The 20,830-nt window shown below is 36.8% G+C and overlaps 1 protein-coding gene across 1 annotated transcript; it reads right to left on the minus strand.

Annotated features, from left to right (window-relative positions):
• Positions 1-1,927: 1,927 nt before the first annotated feature.
• cry2 (cryptochrome circadian regulator 2) lies at positions 1,928-16,477 on the minus strand. The gene is made up of 11 exons (XM_084396595.1): positions 15,876-16,477; positions 14,402-14,510; positions 12,493-12,635; positions 6,587-6,860; positions 6,241-6,381; positions 5,462-5,773; positions 5,231-5,382; positions 4,694-4,896; positions 3,739-3,822; positions 3,306-3,515; positions 1,928-2,996 (listed from the first exon to the last, which is right to left on the minus strand). The coding sequence occupies exons 1-10, from the start codon at positions 16,031-16,033 to the stop codon at positions 3,325-3,327; spliced, it is 1,767 nt and encodes a 588-aa protein (XP_084252721.1). The 5' UTR covers positions 16,034-16,477; the 3' UTR covers positions 1,928-2,996; positions 3,306-3,324.
• Between the last annotated feature and the right edge of the window lie 4,353 nt (positions 16,478-20,830).

A 20,830-nucleotide genomic window follows, 5' to 3' on the forward strand; every position in this document is an offset into this window, starting at 1 on the left:
ATATATATATATATATATATATATATATATATATAGTATCTCACAAAAGTGAGAAAAGTCCTCTGAAAATAACTCAACATACAGCCATTATTGTCAAAATAGCTGGCAACAAAAGTGAGTACACCCTAAGTGAACATGTCAAAACTGTCCAAAGTGTCGATATTTTGTGTGAGCACCACTGTTATCTAGCACTGCCTTTAACCTCCTGGGCATGGAGTTCACCAGAGCTGCACAGGTTGTTGCTGGGATCCTCTTCCACTCCTCCATAATGACATCACGGAGCTGATGGATGTTAGACACATGGCGCTTCTCCACCTTCCACCTGAGGATGCCCCAGCAGGTGCCCAATAGGGTTCAGGTCTGGAGACATACTTGGCCACTCCATCACCTTCCTCTGCAAGGCAGTTGTCATCTTGGCGGTGTGTTTGGAGTCGTTATCATGCCGTTCGGCACAGTTTCTGAAGGGAGGGCATCATGTTGTGCTTCAGAATGTCACAGCACAAGTTGGAATCCATGTTTCCCTCAATGAAGCGCAGCTCCCCAGAACCAGCAGCACTCGTGCAGCCCCAGACCATGATGCTACCACCACCATACTCGACTGTAGGCAAGACACAATTTTCTTGGTAGGCTACTCCAAACCAGGGCATCACCACCACACATTCTGGACACCATCTGAGCCAAACAAGTTTAGGCCCATCTTAGTCTCATCAGACCACAGGACATGGTTCCAGTAATTCATGCTCTTGGACAGGTTGCTTTCAGCAAACTGTTTGCGGGCTTTCTTGTGAGCCAGCTTCAGAAGAGGCTTCCTTCTGGGACGACAGCCATGCAAAACCGACAGTGTGTGGCATACGGTCTGAGCACCGACAAGCTGACCTTCTGCTTCTGCAACCTCTAAAGCAATGCTGGCAGCACTCATGCGTCTGTTTTTTGAAGCCGGCTGCTGCACCTGACGCACAGCACGGTTAAACGACGTCCAGCTATTATCACTTAGGGTGTACTCACTTTTGTTGCCAGCTATTTTGACAATAATGGCTGTATGTTGAGTTACTTTCAGAGGACAGTAAATATATACTGCTAAACAAGCAGCACATTGACTACCCTAACATATATCCAAGTTTCATTTCTATAGTATTGTCCCTTGAGAAGATATACTAAAATGTTTGCTGAAATGTGAAGGGTGTACTCACTTTCGTGAGATACTGTATATACATATATAAAACTAACCACTGAAATATAAAAATTAATTATACTGTTGGAATGAAAGATTTGCACTGGGCAGTCATTAGAGACATCTGAACAATTACAAAACATTTATAAATGAACAGATTTATAACTATGACCACAAATATGATCAATTTCAATCACCTAATGGAAATGAGCAGGCCTTTGCATAAATGCAATTCAGCATTCATATATTCATATTCATATATATATATATATATACACACACACACACACACTATTGTATACTACAGTGTACTATATAATACACATAAGCACACGCACAATGTGAAATACAAAAATTAGGTCCGTGTGACGCCCTCTAGTGGTGATTGAAGTCAGTGTTTCTCAAAACTGTGAAGGAGTTTCTATCACTATGCTAGGTGTGTTGTGGGTGTTTTTAAGTATGTTGCTATGGTGCTAAGGCATTCTTGGTGGACTGACCCAAGTCAAAAGATCCCTCACACAAGTGTGTATGATATTCTGATACCTAAATATGGCTCACTTCCCTCTTTCAATGTCTGCTGCTGTAACGTCCACCAGGCAAAAATCTTCAGAAGTCTGATCACTTAAAAAAGTAAAAGCACGCCTCTTTTCTACAAGCTGCATGAGATTTCATTCATGTTTGTGAAACACAGGCTGTTGGATGTGTAACATTTTCAGTTTTCAGGTTGAAGAAAAACAAAGTCAAATGAGTTTCAAATAGATTCAAGAAATTTATTTGATATATTGTAGTCTACAGTAAAACATCGTAGATGCAATATATCGCAGAAAAGTTGTCGCTGACAGAAGCATGCAGTGAAAAGGCTTAAATAAATGACTGCCTTCAAACAGAACAGCTTAATCCCATCAGCCTTTTAATGAAAATAAACTCTTTTATACAATACAAAAAAGAAAAAAAAGGGGAGGAAAAATAAATAATGTTAAATTGTTAAATTATAGTGAATGAATACATTTAGTGGAATGTACAATTATTTGATGTTAACTTTTAGAAAACCTGCAAACATTAAAATGAATGACTTGGTAAATAAATCAAGCTTATTGAATTAATATGAGGATGGATTCTGTGAAATTCAGAAAACTTTAGTGCAGCCAGTGGCAATGAAATGCTTGCATTACATACACAAAGCGTATATTTATAGGGAGAAATTACCGAAACAGAAACCGAAGTAGTAAGAAGTAAACCTCTTCATTGCTTGAGCGAACTAGTTGCTTGTAGCTTGCAAGCAATTATAGAGTTCAACTATATCAGACTTCATACAAAAATTACAATTCTCAATTCATGTTGTCAGAACACTGCAGGCTTTATCTTCAAACGTTCCCTCATAATTTTTATTACATACCATTAATCCGAGTTGCATAAAATTTGGCTAGATATATTCATGAATACTTATTTCGGCGAATCGTTCGTTACTCTCAACTGTCAGTGGCGACGGGAATATCCATCACGTTTCAGTCCGATCGCAATGAAGGGAGAACTAAACATCTAAAACATATCTGTATCTTCATACAATCATGTTTAGTTTAGCAGGCCAAAAACAGCTGTTTATGAAGGATGTTTGGGAAAGAAGCCCTGGATCTACAGTATAACGTGCCTTGACGGAACCGTTAAATCTTTTGTCGTCGTCGTTGTTTTTTATTAGTGCCGTTTCTGTTCTTCTGCGAAAGGTGGCACCATTTCTCCTGCCGTTTCTGTCTGTTGGATAGTTCGAGAAGGTAGACTCCTCCGAGTCCGACTCCCTTGGACATGGGACTGCAAATAAAGTCTGAACCTGAAGACAGAAATACAATAAATGATCATCATCACTGTCGGCTGGTTTGTTTACCTCTGCTGAATACGCTTAATCACCGCGTCAATCACATAGTTTTCCATTAAAATACGATTTTGGACAAATATAATTTGTCAGTAACAGGTTTGTTTTTGTGGCTTGAATAAATAAGCTTCATATAAAGAAATAATACAATGATTCAGAATCAGATTTAATAATAAAACATATTTAAATCTTAAGATGTGACTTTGTAAATCTGATTTAGAAAGGCTGGCAACTTAAAAATCTGTACACACACTGTGGGCTTTATACCTCTGGCCTGCACCTGTGGTCACTGCTTTTCATCAATCTTCTGCTCGACTCCTCTGGCTTGGTTGGCGTGCTTGACTTTTGACTTCTGATTGCTCGTGAGCTCAGAGGGTAGACCCCTCTTCCTCTGGATGTGGGTGCCGGGGACAGCTGCTGTCGGGCTGGAGGGCTCGGAGTTGGGTGGGGTTGATGGTGGAGGCGTGGAGCCATGACCTGTGGAAAACATGATGCCGCTTCAGCAAAAGTACTGTCCTGACAAGAACAATTGTTTGTCTGGTCAAAGTAGCAATGGTATGATTAGTTATTAACAAATAAGGGTGAAGTCTGCTTTTTTGGCTTCGTAAACATTCTTATGTGCGATCATCACACAGAGAAAAACAAGGCCTAGCTGAAAGAAAAGAAAGCTGCACAGTGAATCCTGATTGACGCGTCTCACCGGCAGTGCTGCTGCTGGCCTGAGAGTCATCTGACATGGGAGGCTCTGCCTCTTCCTGGATCGTAGGGACTGAGGCGAGCAAACCTGTCACACAAAAAGACAGAAAAAATGCCTGGTTACAAATTTTTGCAAATGCCGATTAAGTCGTCATCCACAAATGCACAACAAATATCATACAGAAATAATCATCATCCATCACTCTGATGGACTGGCTTGTAGATTTACTGACATACCTTTATATTTTATACTCTGACATTGCAATGTTCATTAAAAATCCTATAAAATTAGCAATCAGTGCAATAGACCAGATATCATGTTTTATCTGTAAAAATGGCAGCTTTGAAAAGCTTTTTCAATTATTGAATCATTTGCATGCATTTAAAATTCAATAAATGACCATCTTGAGCTAATGCAACCTCTGCAAATGTACTATGTTCCATATTGTGTGGGCAAGCATGATCAGATCTCTATGCAGTCCAATTTTCAAAACCATTATATGGTTTTGAACCATTATATATAATATACCATGATAACCATCACTAATGGTCTTGTGCATGGCCCTCTTCACAGAGATTTGGTTGCTCAGTTGCTTAATTTTCCCTTTTTGTGTGATCCTGGCCTTAATGGAAATTTTCAATAATTTTACATGTCACTCCTAACCAAGCTCCTAACATGCATTTGATTGTAAAGTCTCATTTTCCTCCACTGCAAGAGCAAAATTATTTATAAACTCTAGGGGGTCAAAAACAAATGGCGCTTTGATCTACTGGGTCAAAGAAATGTAGTGAGAAAATTACCGTACCAAAGTTACTGCTTAAATAACCCCTTATACAAGCTCTTAATATCATAAGAACAATTGTCTTGTTGGTGACAAAAATGCTGTAATGTCCTGTTTCCTCCATTAGAGGGCTGTCATAAACCGTTGTGTTTGATAGATCCACAGTGTGTTACTCACTAAGGCCTCTGTAGTGTGACAGCTGCTGGTAAACTTGTTTCATCCGTTCGATGTTAAGCCGGCTGCTCTCGGCATGATTGATCATAGGTTTAGGATAGTCCACACCCACAATGCAGTTGGCCGCTTTCTGCACTGATTCTGGAGCGTTCCATGGCTCGTAGATGTAGCGGTTAGGATAATCTTTCAACTTCGGGATGTACCTCCTGCATGTGAGAATGTATTAGATGGTTTTATAACAGACATTTACAAATAATGGCAAAATAACTTTCTAAATTATACACATTTTTAGTACATTATTAGTATAAAAAGCATTTCATAATTTCTTAGTATCTGTTATGCTGTATTCTGTTATATTTAGAAAGCTTCACAATATCACAGCAGCTCCTTTGAAAGCACAGTGGAGGGATCTGAACCTGTGGCAATTTACATAAGCCTTTATGCAACAAATCTACAAAACTCTAAATATATAACACCTGTCAGTGATGTAAGACATGCTGTCTTGCTGTGGTTTAGCTTTAGTGGGGTTGGTTTGTGTACCTGATGTACTCTCCGGTGGGATCCGTCCTGCGGCCAAAGCCCACAGGACAGTAACAGTGAAAGAACTGCTGAAAGAAAGCACTGCAGGAGAGCCACATCCAGCTGCCCGCGTTCACGCTCCAGTCGGCATCCAACAACAACTCCTCAAACACCTGAGAGAAAGAAAGAATTAGATTAAGAGAGAACAAAAAATAAATAGGAAGAAAGGGGAAGTTGCACCATCTTATTTACTTTCATTCCGCTTTCCCAGCTGATCCACAGGTCTCCTCGAGTGAGGAAACAGGCTACGGCATGCCGGGCCAGGTGGTGGATCCAGCCCTCCTGTCTTAGCTGGGTCATGATGGCATCGATCCAAGGGAACCCCGTCCGACCTTCAGCCCATTTAGCCAGTGCCTCGGGGTTGTGATCCCAGGGAATCTGTACGCAGATGGGGTTTCCCTCCATATGGTCAAAGTTGGGGTTGTTGGTGCCCGCTGTGTAGAAAAAATCTCGCCACAGGAGCTGGCCGAAGAGCGAGAGGGGTGGACTAGAGCGTCTCCGCAGCTGGAAAAGTGCAAGAGGTCATGAAAATTGTTGTGAAATAATGTCTTTTATAACCATACATGCATACTCAAACAGGACACACCAATTATTAATTATCATACTTTATTATTGCCGCCACATTTTCAATTGGTTTTGTGAAGAAATAAAAATTCAAACATTTCAACATAAGCCTTTAGATCAAAAGGTTTTTTACGATTATGGGAAATATATATTCAGTCAAATGTGCCCAAAACTTAAGCTGGTGGTGAATATTTAATACAGGTTATCTTGTGGTGTCCCCCAAGGCTTGATTTTGGGGCCCTCTATTATTTAAATTAAATGCATGTATTAGCAAGTTTAATTATTCAAACTGAACTTCCACTTTCATCATTTCTATGCCACCGACCACTCATAATTAAACTATTAAACTTGCACTTCTCTAGACGACTACCAACAATGTCATATGTGTTCAAATAACACTTACTTACCTTTATATAAAGATCCCGCAGATTGTAGTAAAAAACACGACATGACAGAGAGCCGAACCGTAGGTAAGGACTGAGTCCTGTTGGGCTGGCGAACAGTGATTGAGCAGTTATTCTAGGCCTCTCGAAATTCGCTACCCAGGCCTGCATCAAAACAAAAAGATTAAATAAAAAAATATAAAAACATTTTAAAAAATATATATTTTTTAAAAGGGATATATAACCATTTATTAATTATTCCTTTCTAGAAATATACTGGAGTTAAAAACAACAACTGCATTTCTTGTTAATAATTAGTCATCAGTCATAATTAAAACGTATAGCTTCATGAAGTATCTCCATGTCTCACCTTTCTGTCTAAGTGTTTATTTAATCTCTCCATGGCTTCTGTCTCACCGCCCTTCCATACATGTGTGCGGTCACCCTGAGTCTTAAAACCCAGCTCCTCGAGAGAGGGCACGCCATAGCGTTCGTCGTGGTTGTCCGAGATATGCGTCCGACACCTGTCCATCTGCTCTTGAGTGACAGTCGGCAGCGGTTTCCTGGGAAGTTCAAGCCTGTTCACAATGGCTTGAAACCTCTTGAAAGTGAGAGGGGGGCTGTGGTTGTTCATTTCTATGATCCTGAGGGAAAAGCAAAAACATGCCTCTGATTTCACGGTCTAAAAGCAGTTATTTTCTCTCTAAGGTTGAATATTAATAGAGCTTAGAAAGGGAAAGGTCTTTGTTTTGAACTAGTTTGATTTGATCTTGTTGACTGGTTTTCAAAAGTTTTACTGCAGAAATTTTCAACGGCATCATGAGTTCAATTTCAAGGCTCAACAATAAATGTGAGAAAGTGTTTTGAGCCAGTTGATGTGTCACAGGCCCAATATGATTTACATTAGTGTATCACAACTACAACAAAAAATTACTGAAAAATAAATGTATTTTCTTCAAGAGCATAAACATGTTGCAAATTACACGACCGCTTGAAAGTTTGGGGTTAGCATGTTTTTTTTAGAAGAATACTTTTATTCAGGAAAGACACATTAAATTGATCAAAAGACATTCATTATGTTACAGATGCTGTTCTTTTGAATTTCTATTCAACAAAGAATCCTTAAAAAAAAAAAAAAATGTATCCATAATTAATAATAATAAGAAGTGTTTCTTGAGCATTAAATATTAGAATGATTTCTGAAAGATCATGTGACACTGAAGACTGGAGTAATGATGCTGAAAATTCAGCTTTGCCATCATAGGAATAAATACAAATGTACAATATATTAAAAAGGTATTTTAAATTGTAATAATATATATAATAATTTATATTTAATAATAAAGTGTTTTACTGTATTTTTGATCAAATATATGCAGCCTTGGTGATCATAAGAAACTTTTAAAAAACAAAAATAATGTTACCAACCTCAAACTTTTGAACGCAAGTATAAATTAAATGCAAATATTGCATTTATCTACGCATTAAATAAATGCACCCAATTATTTAAAATATTTAAAAAAATATATAAAAAAAAAAAAAACTTTGTAGTGGGATCAGTACAAGAAAAAACCTGATTGATGTTAACACAACCATGCTTGTTTGTAAAACATTTCACTTATAGCTCATTCTACTACACCAATTGGTTTCAAACAACCTGAGGTGGCGCTCCTAAAAGCCCGGTTTTATTCTTCTTTAGGAAACAAGGTCACTAAAGTAAGGAAATATTCAATCAAATAGGAAAGATTGCCTGGCAGCGTGTCGACACGGAACACACTTCCCCACATTCTCCAAATGCAAGCACACGTCCCTGGCTGGTTCTGAAAAGACCTAACAGTCTCAGTGTGTCCTCTAAATGAGAAACAACAGTCTTAACACATTAACAGCCTGTCCCTTATTAATAGTCCTGATCTTATACAACTGTCTATATCCAATAGGGGTGGAGCCCTGCCATTGGCCGGTTCTCTCGGCACGGTGCAGAATCAGGGGGCACCCGCGTGTTTGTTAGGAAAAGCCTGGCGTTCGGCTCGCACATGTTTGCAGTGGTGACTTGCATGCTGAGCTATTCCACCCTCCCTCCCACACACCGCACATGTTTCTCAGTGTGACCGCCAGCGCCACTTTCAGTCACCAGATGGCAGTAGAGAGTCTCATTTCTTCTGTTTGTACTGGAGAGACTGACGTCACACTCACACCCGCACATGCATTCACACACGCTTGTGCTTGCAAGCTCATTCTCTTCCCCTCTTAATGAAAGAGTCTAGGCATATAATACCATTTATGTAACCTATGCAAAAGGACACCTGTTTTACATTACACATAAGGAGTAGTTGTATCTGTACGATAATCTGAGAAGGGGAGAGACATACTCTCAATGTTTGGTAATACTCTCAGGAAAAGCATAAGAGATTGTGCGATGCACATGAACACAAGAGCAGACCTGAGTCACAGTACCGCAAAGTTCATCATTATGTCACATTATGTGAATCACATTAAGGGCTGGCAAAGTTTAAGGAGTAATCTAGTCAATGATTAGGGAATGTTGCCCCATGACGTGCACTAACGAGGTTTTCCTCTCTGGCCCAGTAGTTCAGATTTATACCTGTCCAACTGACAAAATTTTCACTGTCCCTAATTTTTTATTTATTTATTAAATATATAAAACAATCAAAACATTTAGAAACAACATAATATATTTTAACAGCTTCAAAACCTATTTCGGTAATCTATTCGAAAGCCACAGAAAAAATATGTTTTTAAAGAACATTTAAAAATGGCTAGTGATGAAGATATCCTCACATGGAAAGGAAGACTATTCCATAATTTAGGACCTATCACAGAAAAGGCAGGGTCACCCTTAGATCTATAATGGCAACGATGAACCTTTATAAGCAGTTGGTCACAGAAGACCTGAGTGGTCTGGTTGGATGGAGAGTAAGGGTTTAAATGGTCACTAATATATTGGGGCGCGATACCAAATAATACCTTGTAAACTAAAATCAGAATTCTAAAAATCAACCCTGAATTTCACCAGGAGCCAGTGTAGGGATGCTAAAACTGGGGAAATGTGATCTGACGGGGGTGGATTGGAATCCACTGCTGCTTCAATGTATATGTAATGAGTGATTATAATCAAGGTAGTCATCAATATTTTTCCTTCTAAATATCAAATGAGTTGAATGACTTCTCTGGAGATTTTACTTTGTTATAGAAGTTACCAGTGTGATCACTGAAATGTTCTTTTCATGTATTCTTTAATGTCTGTATTTGATATCTGAATGCAGTAACAGTGCTTGCTCATTCAGCCCGGCTTCCAGAAATGAAATATGGAAAGATGTTTTGTTTTGTTAAGAAAGGTCTTGAACATGTGTCAATACATACTTCTGTTTTCCTAGGGTACTCTGACAGCTATGGTCACAGGGGTCAATGAAGTCTATAGTTTAAGGGAACCTTTCTCAGTTAAAACCTTACTTTCCAGTTAAACTAAAGTGTAGCTTTCCTTGAGAGAAAGAGCGCATTATCTTGATGTTTTGAGACGACTCTCCTGTTTATAGTTAGAGCCTGGCCAAATCCAACCTTGGAAAAGCTGTGTGTCAGTCTTTTTGGTTACGGGTTAAGGAACCACTGGCATTATTGGAGATTGACTGAGTTGTTGTTCTGGACATGCTGGCGCCCAGCAACCCAAATCTGCGACCTGGATGGTCACGACGTGCCTAACTTCAGGGTCCGAGTGTCAGCTGCATAATCGATGGAGATATGCTTCAGTCTATCTTAGACCTTGGTGTAGGGTATAACTGCTGTGATCTTTTTAACTGTAAGCGGGGCGGCCTACAAACCCCTGTGAGTCTTGAAGCTGACTTCTGCTGATGAAACTGCAAACTATTTTCCGTAAAACTTTTCTTCAATTTATTATAATTTTGACTCCGGGTCTTCTTTCAAACATCTGGTCCTTGGGTCCTAAATTGTTACCCCCTAACAGATCGCTCTTTCTTAACACTGTTAACAGCCTGGCTACTGCGTTTTGGACAAGCTGTAGACAGGATAAAGTAGTTTGGGGCAGACTAATATACAATGAGTTGCAATAGTCTAACCTTGATGAAATAAGTGAGTGGATCACAATTTCCAAGTCAGTATGGAAAAGAAAGTGCTTTATTTTAGCGATCGATCTCAGGTGATAAAAACTGCTCGTCAACAGCACTGATCTGCTTATTGAAAAGAAGAGTCAAAAATCTCTCCAAGATTACTCACATGATCTCGTACGTTCGACAACAACGGACCTAACATGGCAACTAGGCCAGGTAAGCAAGACAAAAGAGGAACCTATGATCAAGACTTCGGTTTTGCTCTCATTTCATTGTAAGAAATTATTTGCCAGCCAATGTTTAATATCTTTGAAGCAATTTAAGGCATTCTCTAATGATCAATTCTAGTCTATACTCATTGGAAAATAAAATTTGGAATCGTCGGCATAACAGTGGTAAGATATGCTGTATTTCTGAACAGTAAATCTCAGGGGAAACATGTACAATAAAAATAACAAGGGTCCTAAAACTGACCCTTGAGGGACACCACATTGTAGCTGAGCTGATGTAGAAGAGAACTTGCCTAAATTAACAGAGAATGTTATTCTTTCTGAAAGGAGGAAAACCTCTGGAGGGCCGTCCCCTGGATGCCCATCATACATTCTTAATGATTCAGAAGGATATCATGGTCAATTGTATCAAATGCGGCACTGGGATCTAAAACTAGGACAACAGGTGAGTCCATGGAGAGTAAAATATCATTGGTGACGTTCAATAATGCAGATTCAGGGCTGTGCAAACATTTGAAACCAGACTGAAATGTATCTAAAATATTAAATGTATTTAGATAGGAGTAGAGCTGCGAATAAACAACTCTCTCCAAGATCTTTGACATAAAAGGCAGTTTTGGAGATCGGTCTGTAGAAAAGTTTCTTCTTTTTAAAAAAAAAAAGGATGTAAAATTGTGTGTTTAAATCTGCTTGGAACAACTCCACTTGCTAATGAGCTGTTAATTATAGCTGTCACACTGGAACTGAGTCGTCATAAAAACGTATTTAAAAAGGCGTGGAGAAAGAATATCCAGCTTACAGCTGGAGCACTTTATTTTGGAGACTACATCTGCTAGTTGTTCTGGTGTAACTGGTTCAAAATGAGTCAGAGAGCTGGATAGGGGAGGAATTAATGGTTGATCAAAAGGAATAGGAACAATTCCACATTTAATCTGCTCAATTCTGTAAAGGAACTGTTTCACAGTTTTCTTTGGTAACGTCTAGAACAGTACTTTTGGTTGGGTTTAAAACAGAATCAATTGTATTGAACAAAGCTTTTGGTCAAAATTTGGCTTTAGCTTCCTTTACAGCTTTCTGATAGTTTAAGCACTCCATTAAGATAAGAGACCTAAAGCTTGTCTCGTTTCCACTTACGCTCAGCTTTTCTGCATACAAAATGTGCAATGAGAGCTGCATATTACACAACTATAAATGCAATATTACACACACACCCCTTTTCTATTGTTGTCAAAAATATCAATATCTCTTTATTCCAACTGCAAATTGACACACACTTGTCCACTAAATGGCACGTATAGTTTGAATTTCATGATAAAATGGACAGAATTTAAAAACTAAGACTTTGCCTCTTATCAGAAGTAACAAAGCTCTCTGTAATTATCGGATGAGAGGCGCTACAAATAACGTTTGGTGTAGGGGGAAACGCTGATCTTGCAACCCTGGCTTGAAATTCATAGGGTCAAGTAAAGCCTGCTTTAACCATTAATGCGTTAATGTCTCTTTCACTTCAACAGCTCTAAATTCAACACAAAAGAGATTTTCTTCACAACACAGGACTGACATGTTTTTTCCACCCTCTTTTGATTGATATAATCAGTAGAGGTCGACCAATTCATCGCTTTTGCCGATTAATCATATTAGAAGGATCATGTGACACTGAAGACTGGAGTAATGACGATGAAAATTTAGCTTTGCCATCAGGAATAAATTACATTTAAAAATATATATTACAATACAAGATAGTAAAACAGGCTCATAAAATAATCATAAAAATATTAATACACTACCCATCAAAAATGGACATACTAGAGTGAATTTAATATTCTGACAATTTTAGAGACAAATATAAATGAAGCCTATGAATGAATTTCTTTACAAAACCAAACTCTGTTAAGCCTGTGAAGGAACAAGAGCTTGTGTCAGTTTTCCCTGAGGAATGTGTGCGAGTGCAGTTCATCACCCACCTGTCTGGACTGTAGAGCGTGTGAGTGTTTCGTACCACGGTTTCCACACCGTACTCATGTGCCATTTTAATGATGGCTGCATCTCTTTCTTTCCCATAAGGCTCAGAATCATATTCAAACGTGAGCCGTGTGACATTCCACTCCTGAAAGAGACAGATATCAGATATACATGTTAAAGAATGACAAAAATGGTCAAAGTAACTACAACATCAACATGCAGTATCTTTACACCTTATTTCTAGCCATGTAAAAAGCAGTATAGAAAAAAAGATTTACATAAAGGTTAGGTGAGGTCAATGATGTCCTCAAGTTGACATTAACCAGCTGCTTCTTTTGAGTACATATCATTTAGTGTTTGATAATCAAATAAGGCCTAAAAAGGTGAGCCCTTAACAGTAATGTAAGGTCAATTTAAACTTCACACACTGTGCTCTTCAGTAGTTCTGAAGAAGTAAACTGTAGCTCATTCTGTGACATCTTGGTTATACAAGCTCACTTTAGATGGCTGATGTGCTGGTGCCCTCACCCCCTTGCATAAACAGCACGATTAACCTGCCAAAGGAATCGTACAACCCACTTGCCAATGTCTGAATGAAGCACTGCCGTGCTCGAGAGAGAGAAGACTGCCCCGAGTGCATGAAAATGAGATCTTTCATAAACTATAAGGTGCTGGTGTAAATCAATGAGAATGACAAGACCCGGATCTTTAGCTGAATAGGGAATTACTGGAGCGTCTAAATGAGAAATTTAGGAGCTGTGGGAGAGCACCTAACTTTAATAATTAAGGTTATGGATTTAAATAGACCCCTAAAGACAACTATGCATAATAGTAAAGTGATGATTGCCTTAGGAAGCATCGGTATTAATAAACATTTATTTCACTCATGGTTCCCACACCTTTTGAGCAATGAATTTCGTGATTACTGGATGAGGAAAATAAGGATTAGGATTTTAAAAATGATTTCATAGAGATTTTCATGAAATTGGATTTTTACACCAACTGCTTTGATTATATTGGCTGAAAATAATATCAACTTCCCAAGACTTTAAAGTGTAAAATTATGTGAAAGAACTTGAAAAAAAAAATGAAAAAGAAAAACAAAGAAAAGAAAAGAAAAAGAAAAAACAGAATACATAAAAAAATAGTACAGTACAGTACAGCATTGATGTTTATTGTTCAAAGTTTTGGGTTCTATAACAGTTTATTACTTAAAGAAATATATTTTGTGTGTGTGTGTTATTCAGCAAACACCAATTTTAAATACAAACAATTTCCAAAATGCTGTTCTTTTGAACTTTCTTTTTCAACTATATTTTCTATTCATCAATGAATCCTAAAAAAGGGTCAGTTTTCACAAAAAATATTAAGCAGCACAGCTGTTGTTGTTTATTAATCAACATTGATAATAATGAGAAATGTTTCTTGAGCAACAAATCAGCAATTTAATATGATTTCTGAAAGATCATGTGACACTGAAGACTGGAGTAACGATGCTGAAAACTCAGCTCTGCCATCACAGGAATAAATTACATTTAAAAATATATTAAAAATAGAAAACATAACTATTTCACAATATTACTGTTTATATCAAATAAATGCAGCCTTGGTGAGAAGAAGAGACTTCTTTCAAAAAATCTTTGGAATGGTAGTGTAATTGTAATATTAAAATATTACAATGTAATAATTATCTAATAATACACTTGCAAAAGACCGTGCTAATGACAACCGATCACTAACATTACTGTGAATATATAAAAAATTAGCTGATGTTAAAATTCTGTTATGGACAAACCAAAAAAATTACATTATGCAATTATTTCCATGTTTCAAGTTATCAGACATAAATGTTTAGATATTAGCCCAAGCGAGACAAAAAGATTCAAAACAAATAACTTGACAAATACAGACCTTGAAGACTCTTGGAAAGACGTCTGTTGGCTGTCCCCGCACCACAAAAAGCCTTGAATTCAGTTTCCTCAAACTTGTGTCCAAATCTTCTAAAGATTCCAGTAAAAATCTGCAGGAGAGAAAAATGTGAAAGATTATTTGTATTAATATGCTGTGACCTTGCAAGCAGTGCTAGTTTCAGAAGTTAAACACAACCAGTAAGTCAACAGTTATTTTAAGCATTCTTGAGGTCACACCAAAGACACACAAAAAAAAAACATACTGTATATTTTTTTCAGTCAACATCTGAGACAAATTAACAATTTAGAGGAAAAATGCATTTACTGCAAATTACAATATTAATAGCATCATGCAATGATCAAACGAATCCTCAATTAAATTGCATTGGATGATTGTATCTGGGCACCAAAATACTTCTAATCTATGGTACTCTATATTTAAGCTATCTACTCCTAACATCCTATTTAAGGCCTCGTCTGGCTTAAAATAGGAATCGGAATGGATTCAATAGATTCAAGTCATTGCGATGAATCAAAAGCCCAAATACTTCCAGCAACAGTCTTTTAACTAAACACACATTTAATAAAACTCTTACTGTCTAATTCAGCATGCAGCATGTTTATTATTTTTTTTATTAACTGTTACATAAACAAAAATTTATGTTTGCATACTCCAACTTCAATAAGGAATCAAAAGTTTGTCTGCGTTTTTACATATTTCACGACAACGCCCTGGCTTGCAGTGTATCATAATATTTTTATTGCTGGGTTATTCATTCAAACAATATATCTCTCAGCATGCATGTATGTATGGTGGCAAGTCAGAAACACACGTGAAAATCACGTGACTCGCACAAATGCATTTAGAATATTATTTTTTACACTCGCGCACGCTCTTATTTCTGACTCGCGCGCTTTTGACTTCGCCAACACTCACATTCAATGACGCCATAATGAAATTGTAATTTTAGCCGTTATATAAAACCAAAGTGGGCGTGAGCAAAAGGACTAGCCGTTAGCTTCCATTTAGCTTAATGGCATCAGCGCTGTCTTTCACGCAATAATAGATTCATTAATTTATCGTAATTTTATAAATGGAAATAACACACTAAGATAAGTTGAGATGAAGTGTCCAGCTGACTTGTAAAGTTTGTTCACCTGAGCTTAACAGCAGTGGGGCCCTTTACGCGAGTGAATAATTTACATTTTTTTACAACCTAACTTAGTGGGTAATAAAAAGTCAGTATTTGATCGTTTTTGTTATTAAATAAGATATTAGCACAAGTACTGCGTTACAATTACATTTCAAGACACCAGCTACAATTACACTCGGACGGGCGCATGTCAGGGCCAAAACATAACAGCGGCTGTGCACAAGAGCTGCGTAGTTACCTACCCTTCACAATAGCACTAAAACTAGTACCCAGCGTACGTCTGTCTAGAACCACAAACCACGAAAAATAAATGGCACTGACCTCCATCTGTTGACTCCCACATTGGCAGAACCTGCAAACCACGGGTCCAAAATATAAACACAGCGTACAGTATCCGCGCCATTGAGAGCTTCCTGCAAAGCCGGATTATCATGAAGCCGCAGCCCTTTACGAAACCAATGCACGGAATTCACAACCATAGTTAAACTTTTATTCCATCCTAAAGGTCCAGTGAAGTTAATGGTAGTCCAAAAGCGCAAACAATCCCCGGTTTCAGTCGTTCAGGGTCCACATTACGCGTCTCTGTGAAGTTTGAGATGAGGAGCAGTCAGAGTAGACGCAGTGAGTTTTCCTCTTCCCGCGTCCATTGGGCAACAGGGCGACACGTGTCCATGATTACCCAGAATGAGTGACTTGAGCTTCCGAGCGGCTATTGGTTCCGCCCCACGTTGGAGATCCAACCCAGTCACGTTTCTCTCGTGTGTTGTTCCCAATGTTCCTGGGAAATAATCGTCAAATTATGACATCAGCTCATGGCATGCGACTGGTAAAAGACGTAAGACACGCACTAAACTGTTTTGAGGAAAGCAGTTTGGCAAGGATGGGAAATACATATAATTTACACAGTTATCCCAGTTGTGGATACTTGTTGAGTCTGTCTACGTGTTTTATAAGCATGAGCATAAGCTGAAGAAGCGCACGTGAGGTGAGGTGTTTGCATTTTCTGGTGTTTCGCGCCCCCTCGTGGTAGTTCCTCAAATTGCTGAAATTATATAAATCAAGGTTCAGATTATGGTCAGTTAACATTTAAAGGGAGTTCACCCAAAAGTTAAAATTCTGTCATTAATTACTCACCACCATGTCGTTCCAAACTCGTACGACTTCCGCTAATCTTCAGAACAAAAATAAATCTATTTTTAATTAAATCTGAGAGCTTTCTGTACTCTTATAGACAGCTATGTAGCTACCATTTTAACGCAAAAAAAAAAAACAACTTAAAGCCATCGTAAAACTAATCAATATGATTTAAACAGTTTAGTCCACATTTTCTGAAGACAATTGATTGCTTTATATGATGAACAGATTAAATTTAGGCTTTTATTCACATAAACATTCATCAACTCACACATCAGTGGTAAACGGACACACATGTTTGCCAAGAACCAATGAGGTTCATTCTCGTATACGCAGCACGTTTGAGCTTCCGCAAGAACCAATGTGGTTCATTCTTGCGAGTTGCGAGTCAAGCAGATTCAGTTGAGCTTCTGTTTTTGTTCGCTAATCAATGTTTATATGCAAAATAAATAAATAAATAAATTTAATCTGTTCATCATATAAAGCGATCGAGTCTTTTCAGAATATTTGGTCTCTTTATGAACTTTTTGAAGCATCAAAGTGGTTGCGTAGCTGTCAATGGAGGGACAGAAATCTCTCAGATTTCATCAAAAATATCTTCATTTGTGTTCTGAAGATGAAAGAAAGTCTTACAGGTTTGGAACGACATGAGGGTGAGTAATTAATGACAGAGTTTTCATTTTTGGGCGAACTATCCGTTTAAGGATTTTGAGGCTGTAAGACACGTCAAGTTTGGCTCACATATCTATCACCGCAGTGTTTTAACCTGTCTGTCTGTGCTTCTGAAAATAATATGGATAAACACATTATTATTATTATTGGTAATAATCAAAATAATACTGTGCTGGGCAGATTGATCTAACGTGATCTAAGGTTACTCATTTTAGGTCATGTATTCTGACTACTTTTCACCTTACTCGTTTAAAATCTCAAGGGTAAATAAGTAAATATTTTAGGTCAAAGGGATTTGTCTGACAGAAAAGTCTGGGAATCTCTGTATAACATGAACAAACAAACAATAATAAACATGAAAACAGCAATGACATTACATATTCAAAGTTTTCCAGGTTTTAAATATTTTTGTCCAGTCCAGATCAATAATTAGTGAAGGTCACTGGATATGATGAAGACAGTGTTTCACAGCTATGTATCAGCTGTGTTTAGTAACTTGCATACATTAATTAGTCATCTCATACACAGTGTAATTGAGAGGTTCCAAAATTGAGAAGCATCACAAATGTTTTTACATGGCCATGCCATATTGTGAATATAGTCAAAGCTAAACATTATGACACACAATAGGATTTTTTAAAAGAGTAAAAAGAATTAGGATTAATTCAATGATTAAGAATTTACTGCCATTGTGTGAATAATACATAATCATGTAATCCATTAAAAAATAACTGTAATCTTATTATGAGCATATTAAAACGTAATATAATCTAATAACAACTACCTTTTTGGAATCTGATTAGGTAAGTCAGCTTACATGTAATCAGTTACCACCCAGCACTGCGTATAGTAATTCATATATTTATAATGTATAGCCCTATTACAATTTTTAGCAAATAATATAAATGTACATCAATAGTATAACAATGTAATCTAATATCTAATATAATACATAGTTGGAAATACTCATAATAATATTGTATAGTAATTCATATATTTATATATAAATTATATTACAGTTTTTAGACTCCAAATAATGTAAATTAGTATCAGTATTATAATATAATTTGTATGTTATGGATATAAAATACAATAACCATCGTCATCATATGATTTGTTATAAATATATTTTACAATAGTTAATATATTTCTTTATGATAATATAGAAAGTTTATGTGAATTTACTGATTTTATATGAAAAATTAATATTAGACGTACGGCAGATTTAATAACGTAAATAAAAACGTAACTTCCTGTCACTTCTTGCTGTGTGGGCTTTTTATTTGCGTTTCTAATTGGCAGGCTACAGTGTTTGCATAATCACACTTACTGTGTTCGCACTGTAAATTTCTTCTTGTAAAAATAATGTTTTTAGCACTTTGCTGTAGTATATATTTCCAATCTAACATTTTGAATGCTTTTCAGACATCTCGTGGCCCCGTTGGAAGTTTACTGAGGCCCCCTAGTGGCCACCCAGTTGAGAACCACCATCCTACAGTGGCCAAAAACAAAGAAAGTCTGTCTCTGCTAATGAAAGGTAGTATGGCTTCACCCTAATAGGTGAACTAATTCTCAGAAAAATGCTTGGTTTCTGGTGTTTAATGTCTTTGACTTATAAAATAATATATATGGATATACAAATAATGATATAATCATTTGTATTATATTAAAATAACTTTTTATAATATGATAATACACGCTATTAGTTCTATATATGCTATATACATATTTTAAAATCATAGTAGAAATAACAATAAAAGATAAATTCCTAAAATATAAAATAATGCATTGTCCTATAGAGGGCGCTTTAAGCTCACATTTTAAACTAACCTCCCACTCTATTTTTCCATCAATCTGCCTTCAATGTCACTATGGATTTCTTGAGTTAAAATATGGCTTAAAATTCTGAACAAGAGTCATTATTTTGTCTGCCAAAATTACGATTTTTGTATTTTAAACAATGGCTTTAAATACCTCACGTCTGCTTGAAAACTGATCAGATCGCATAAAACTGAGGCTCACACTTATTTGTTATATATTTTTCGAGACGTCTAATCCAATTTCAGATGTGCCATGTGTTTTGATCAATAATGGTAAGTCTAGATTGAACTTGGGGACATTCCAGACGTTTGTTATGAATGGCCTGATAAAATTCTGGGTGTTAAAGGCTCCAAATTCAATCACAGACGAAGCGGTGGCAAAGCCGCTGACAAGCAGAAACCTGCTCTGCAATAAGCCTTCAAAACTCCTGGTGTATGTAGTGATATCAGAGAAATATCTCTTAGAATAATCCGGTTTTATTACCAAAAACCAGCCAAGGACAAATAAAACTGAATGCTTTTAAAAACTACATCAATGTTTTAAAAGCTGTCCCTTGCTTCCAATAGAAGAATATTCACAGACATTGTAAACATTATAAATGAGTAATAAGTTCCTGCTTTTTCAATGACCTTCTCATTTCTTTTAGTAATGCTATAAAAGTAGACTTCATTAGAAATAGTTTCCTGCTGGGACAGTCTCTTAATCTGCCATTACACAGGATTAAGACAGTGTAGTTTCATATTATTATTATTATTATTATTACAGATATTACAATAGCTATGAGGTATGGCTGTACATTATCTTTTTTTTACCAGCTGTACAGGATTAAAAATATTTAATCTTTTAATGGTAGGCATAAATGGTTTTAGCAGATATCTTAAGGAATTAAAGTATGAAATCTACCATATAAAACATTTACAAAAGAGATATGGCATATTGTAACATATTATATGTTACAATATGCCATACAAAACATATATCATATAATATTCAGTGTATGCTTTTGACTACGAGTAGCAAGGGTCACCATGTTAAATCTCTGAATATTGCTTCATTTGAAAGATAGATTTGATACGGATATTACCAGTGAATGGTATCTTTCATTGCAAACCAAATAAGTCCCCAAGGGTCCTTTTAAGAGGGTTTCTATGTAATGTGCTGTTCTTGAAATGAAAACTGATAAGTTTTAGGTCTGAGGGTTGTTGTTCTGAGAGAACAGGTGGTGCTGATCCATGCTGTATTTGGTTTAATTCATGTCTTGCCAGGCACGAGTGTCCATGCCAGTTAACGCACGGGTGATTTATTGGATGTCTAACAGAGCTGGCATGGTGTGAGAAGACAGCAAAGCAGTCTTGTCTTGCTTAATTTACCTTTAAAAGTCAATATAAAGTAAGTAGCCTAAGTAAAATAAGTCAGTATAAATATTATATATTATATTAATAAAATGTAGAAAAATTTGGTGAAATTCCCCCTGCATGTAGTCAATCATTTTATCCCTTAAAACTCATCCAAAATGACATATTTAAAAGTTTTTTCCTTGAAAAAAAAAAAAAAAAGTATTCACGCCTTAAAATAGCTTGAATGTAACTCTATACCCTTGCCTCATTTAGTATAAGATGTTCTATGAATATGCAAATTAGCCCCGCCTC

This window comes from Rutilus rutilus (genome assembly GCF_951802725.1).
Source record: "Rutilus rutilus genome assembly, chromosome: 23".
Classification (NCBI taxonomy): Eukaryota; Metazoa; Chordata; class Actinopteri; order Cypriniformes; family Leuciscidae; genus Rutilus; species Rutilus rutilus.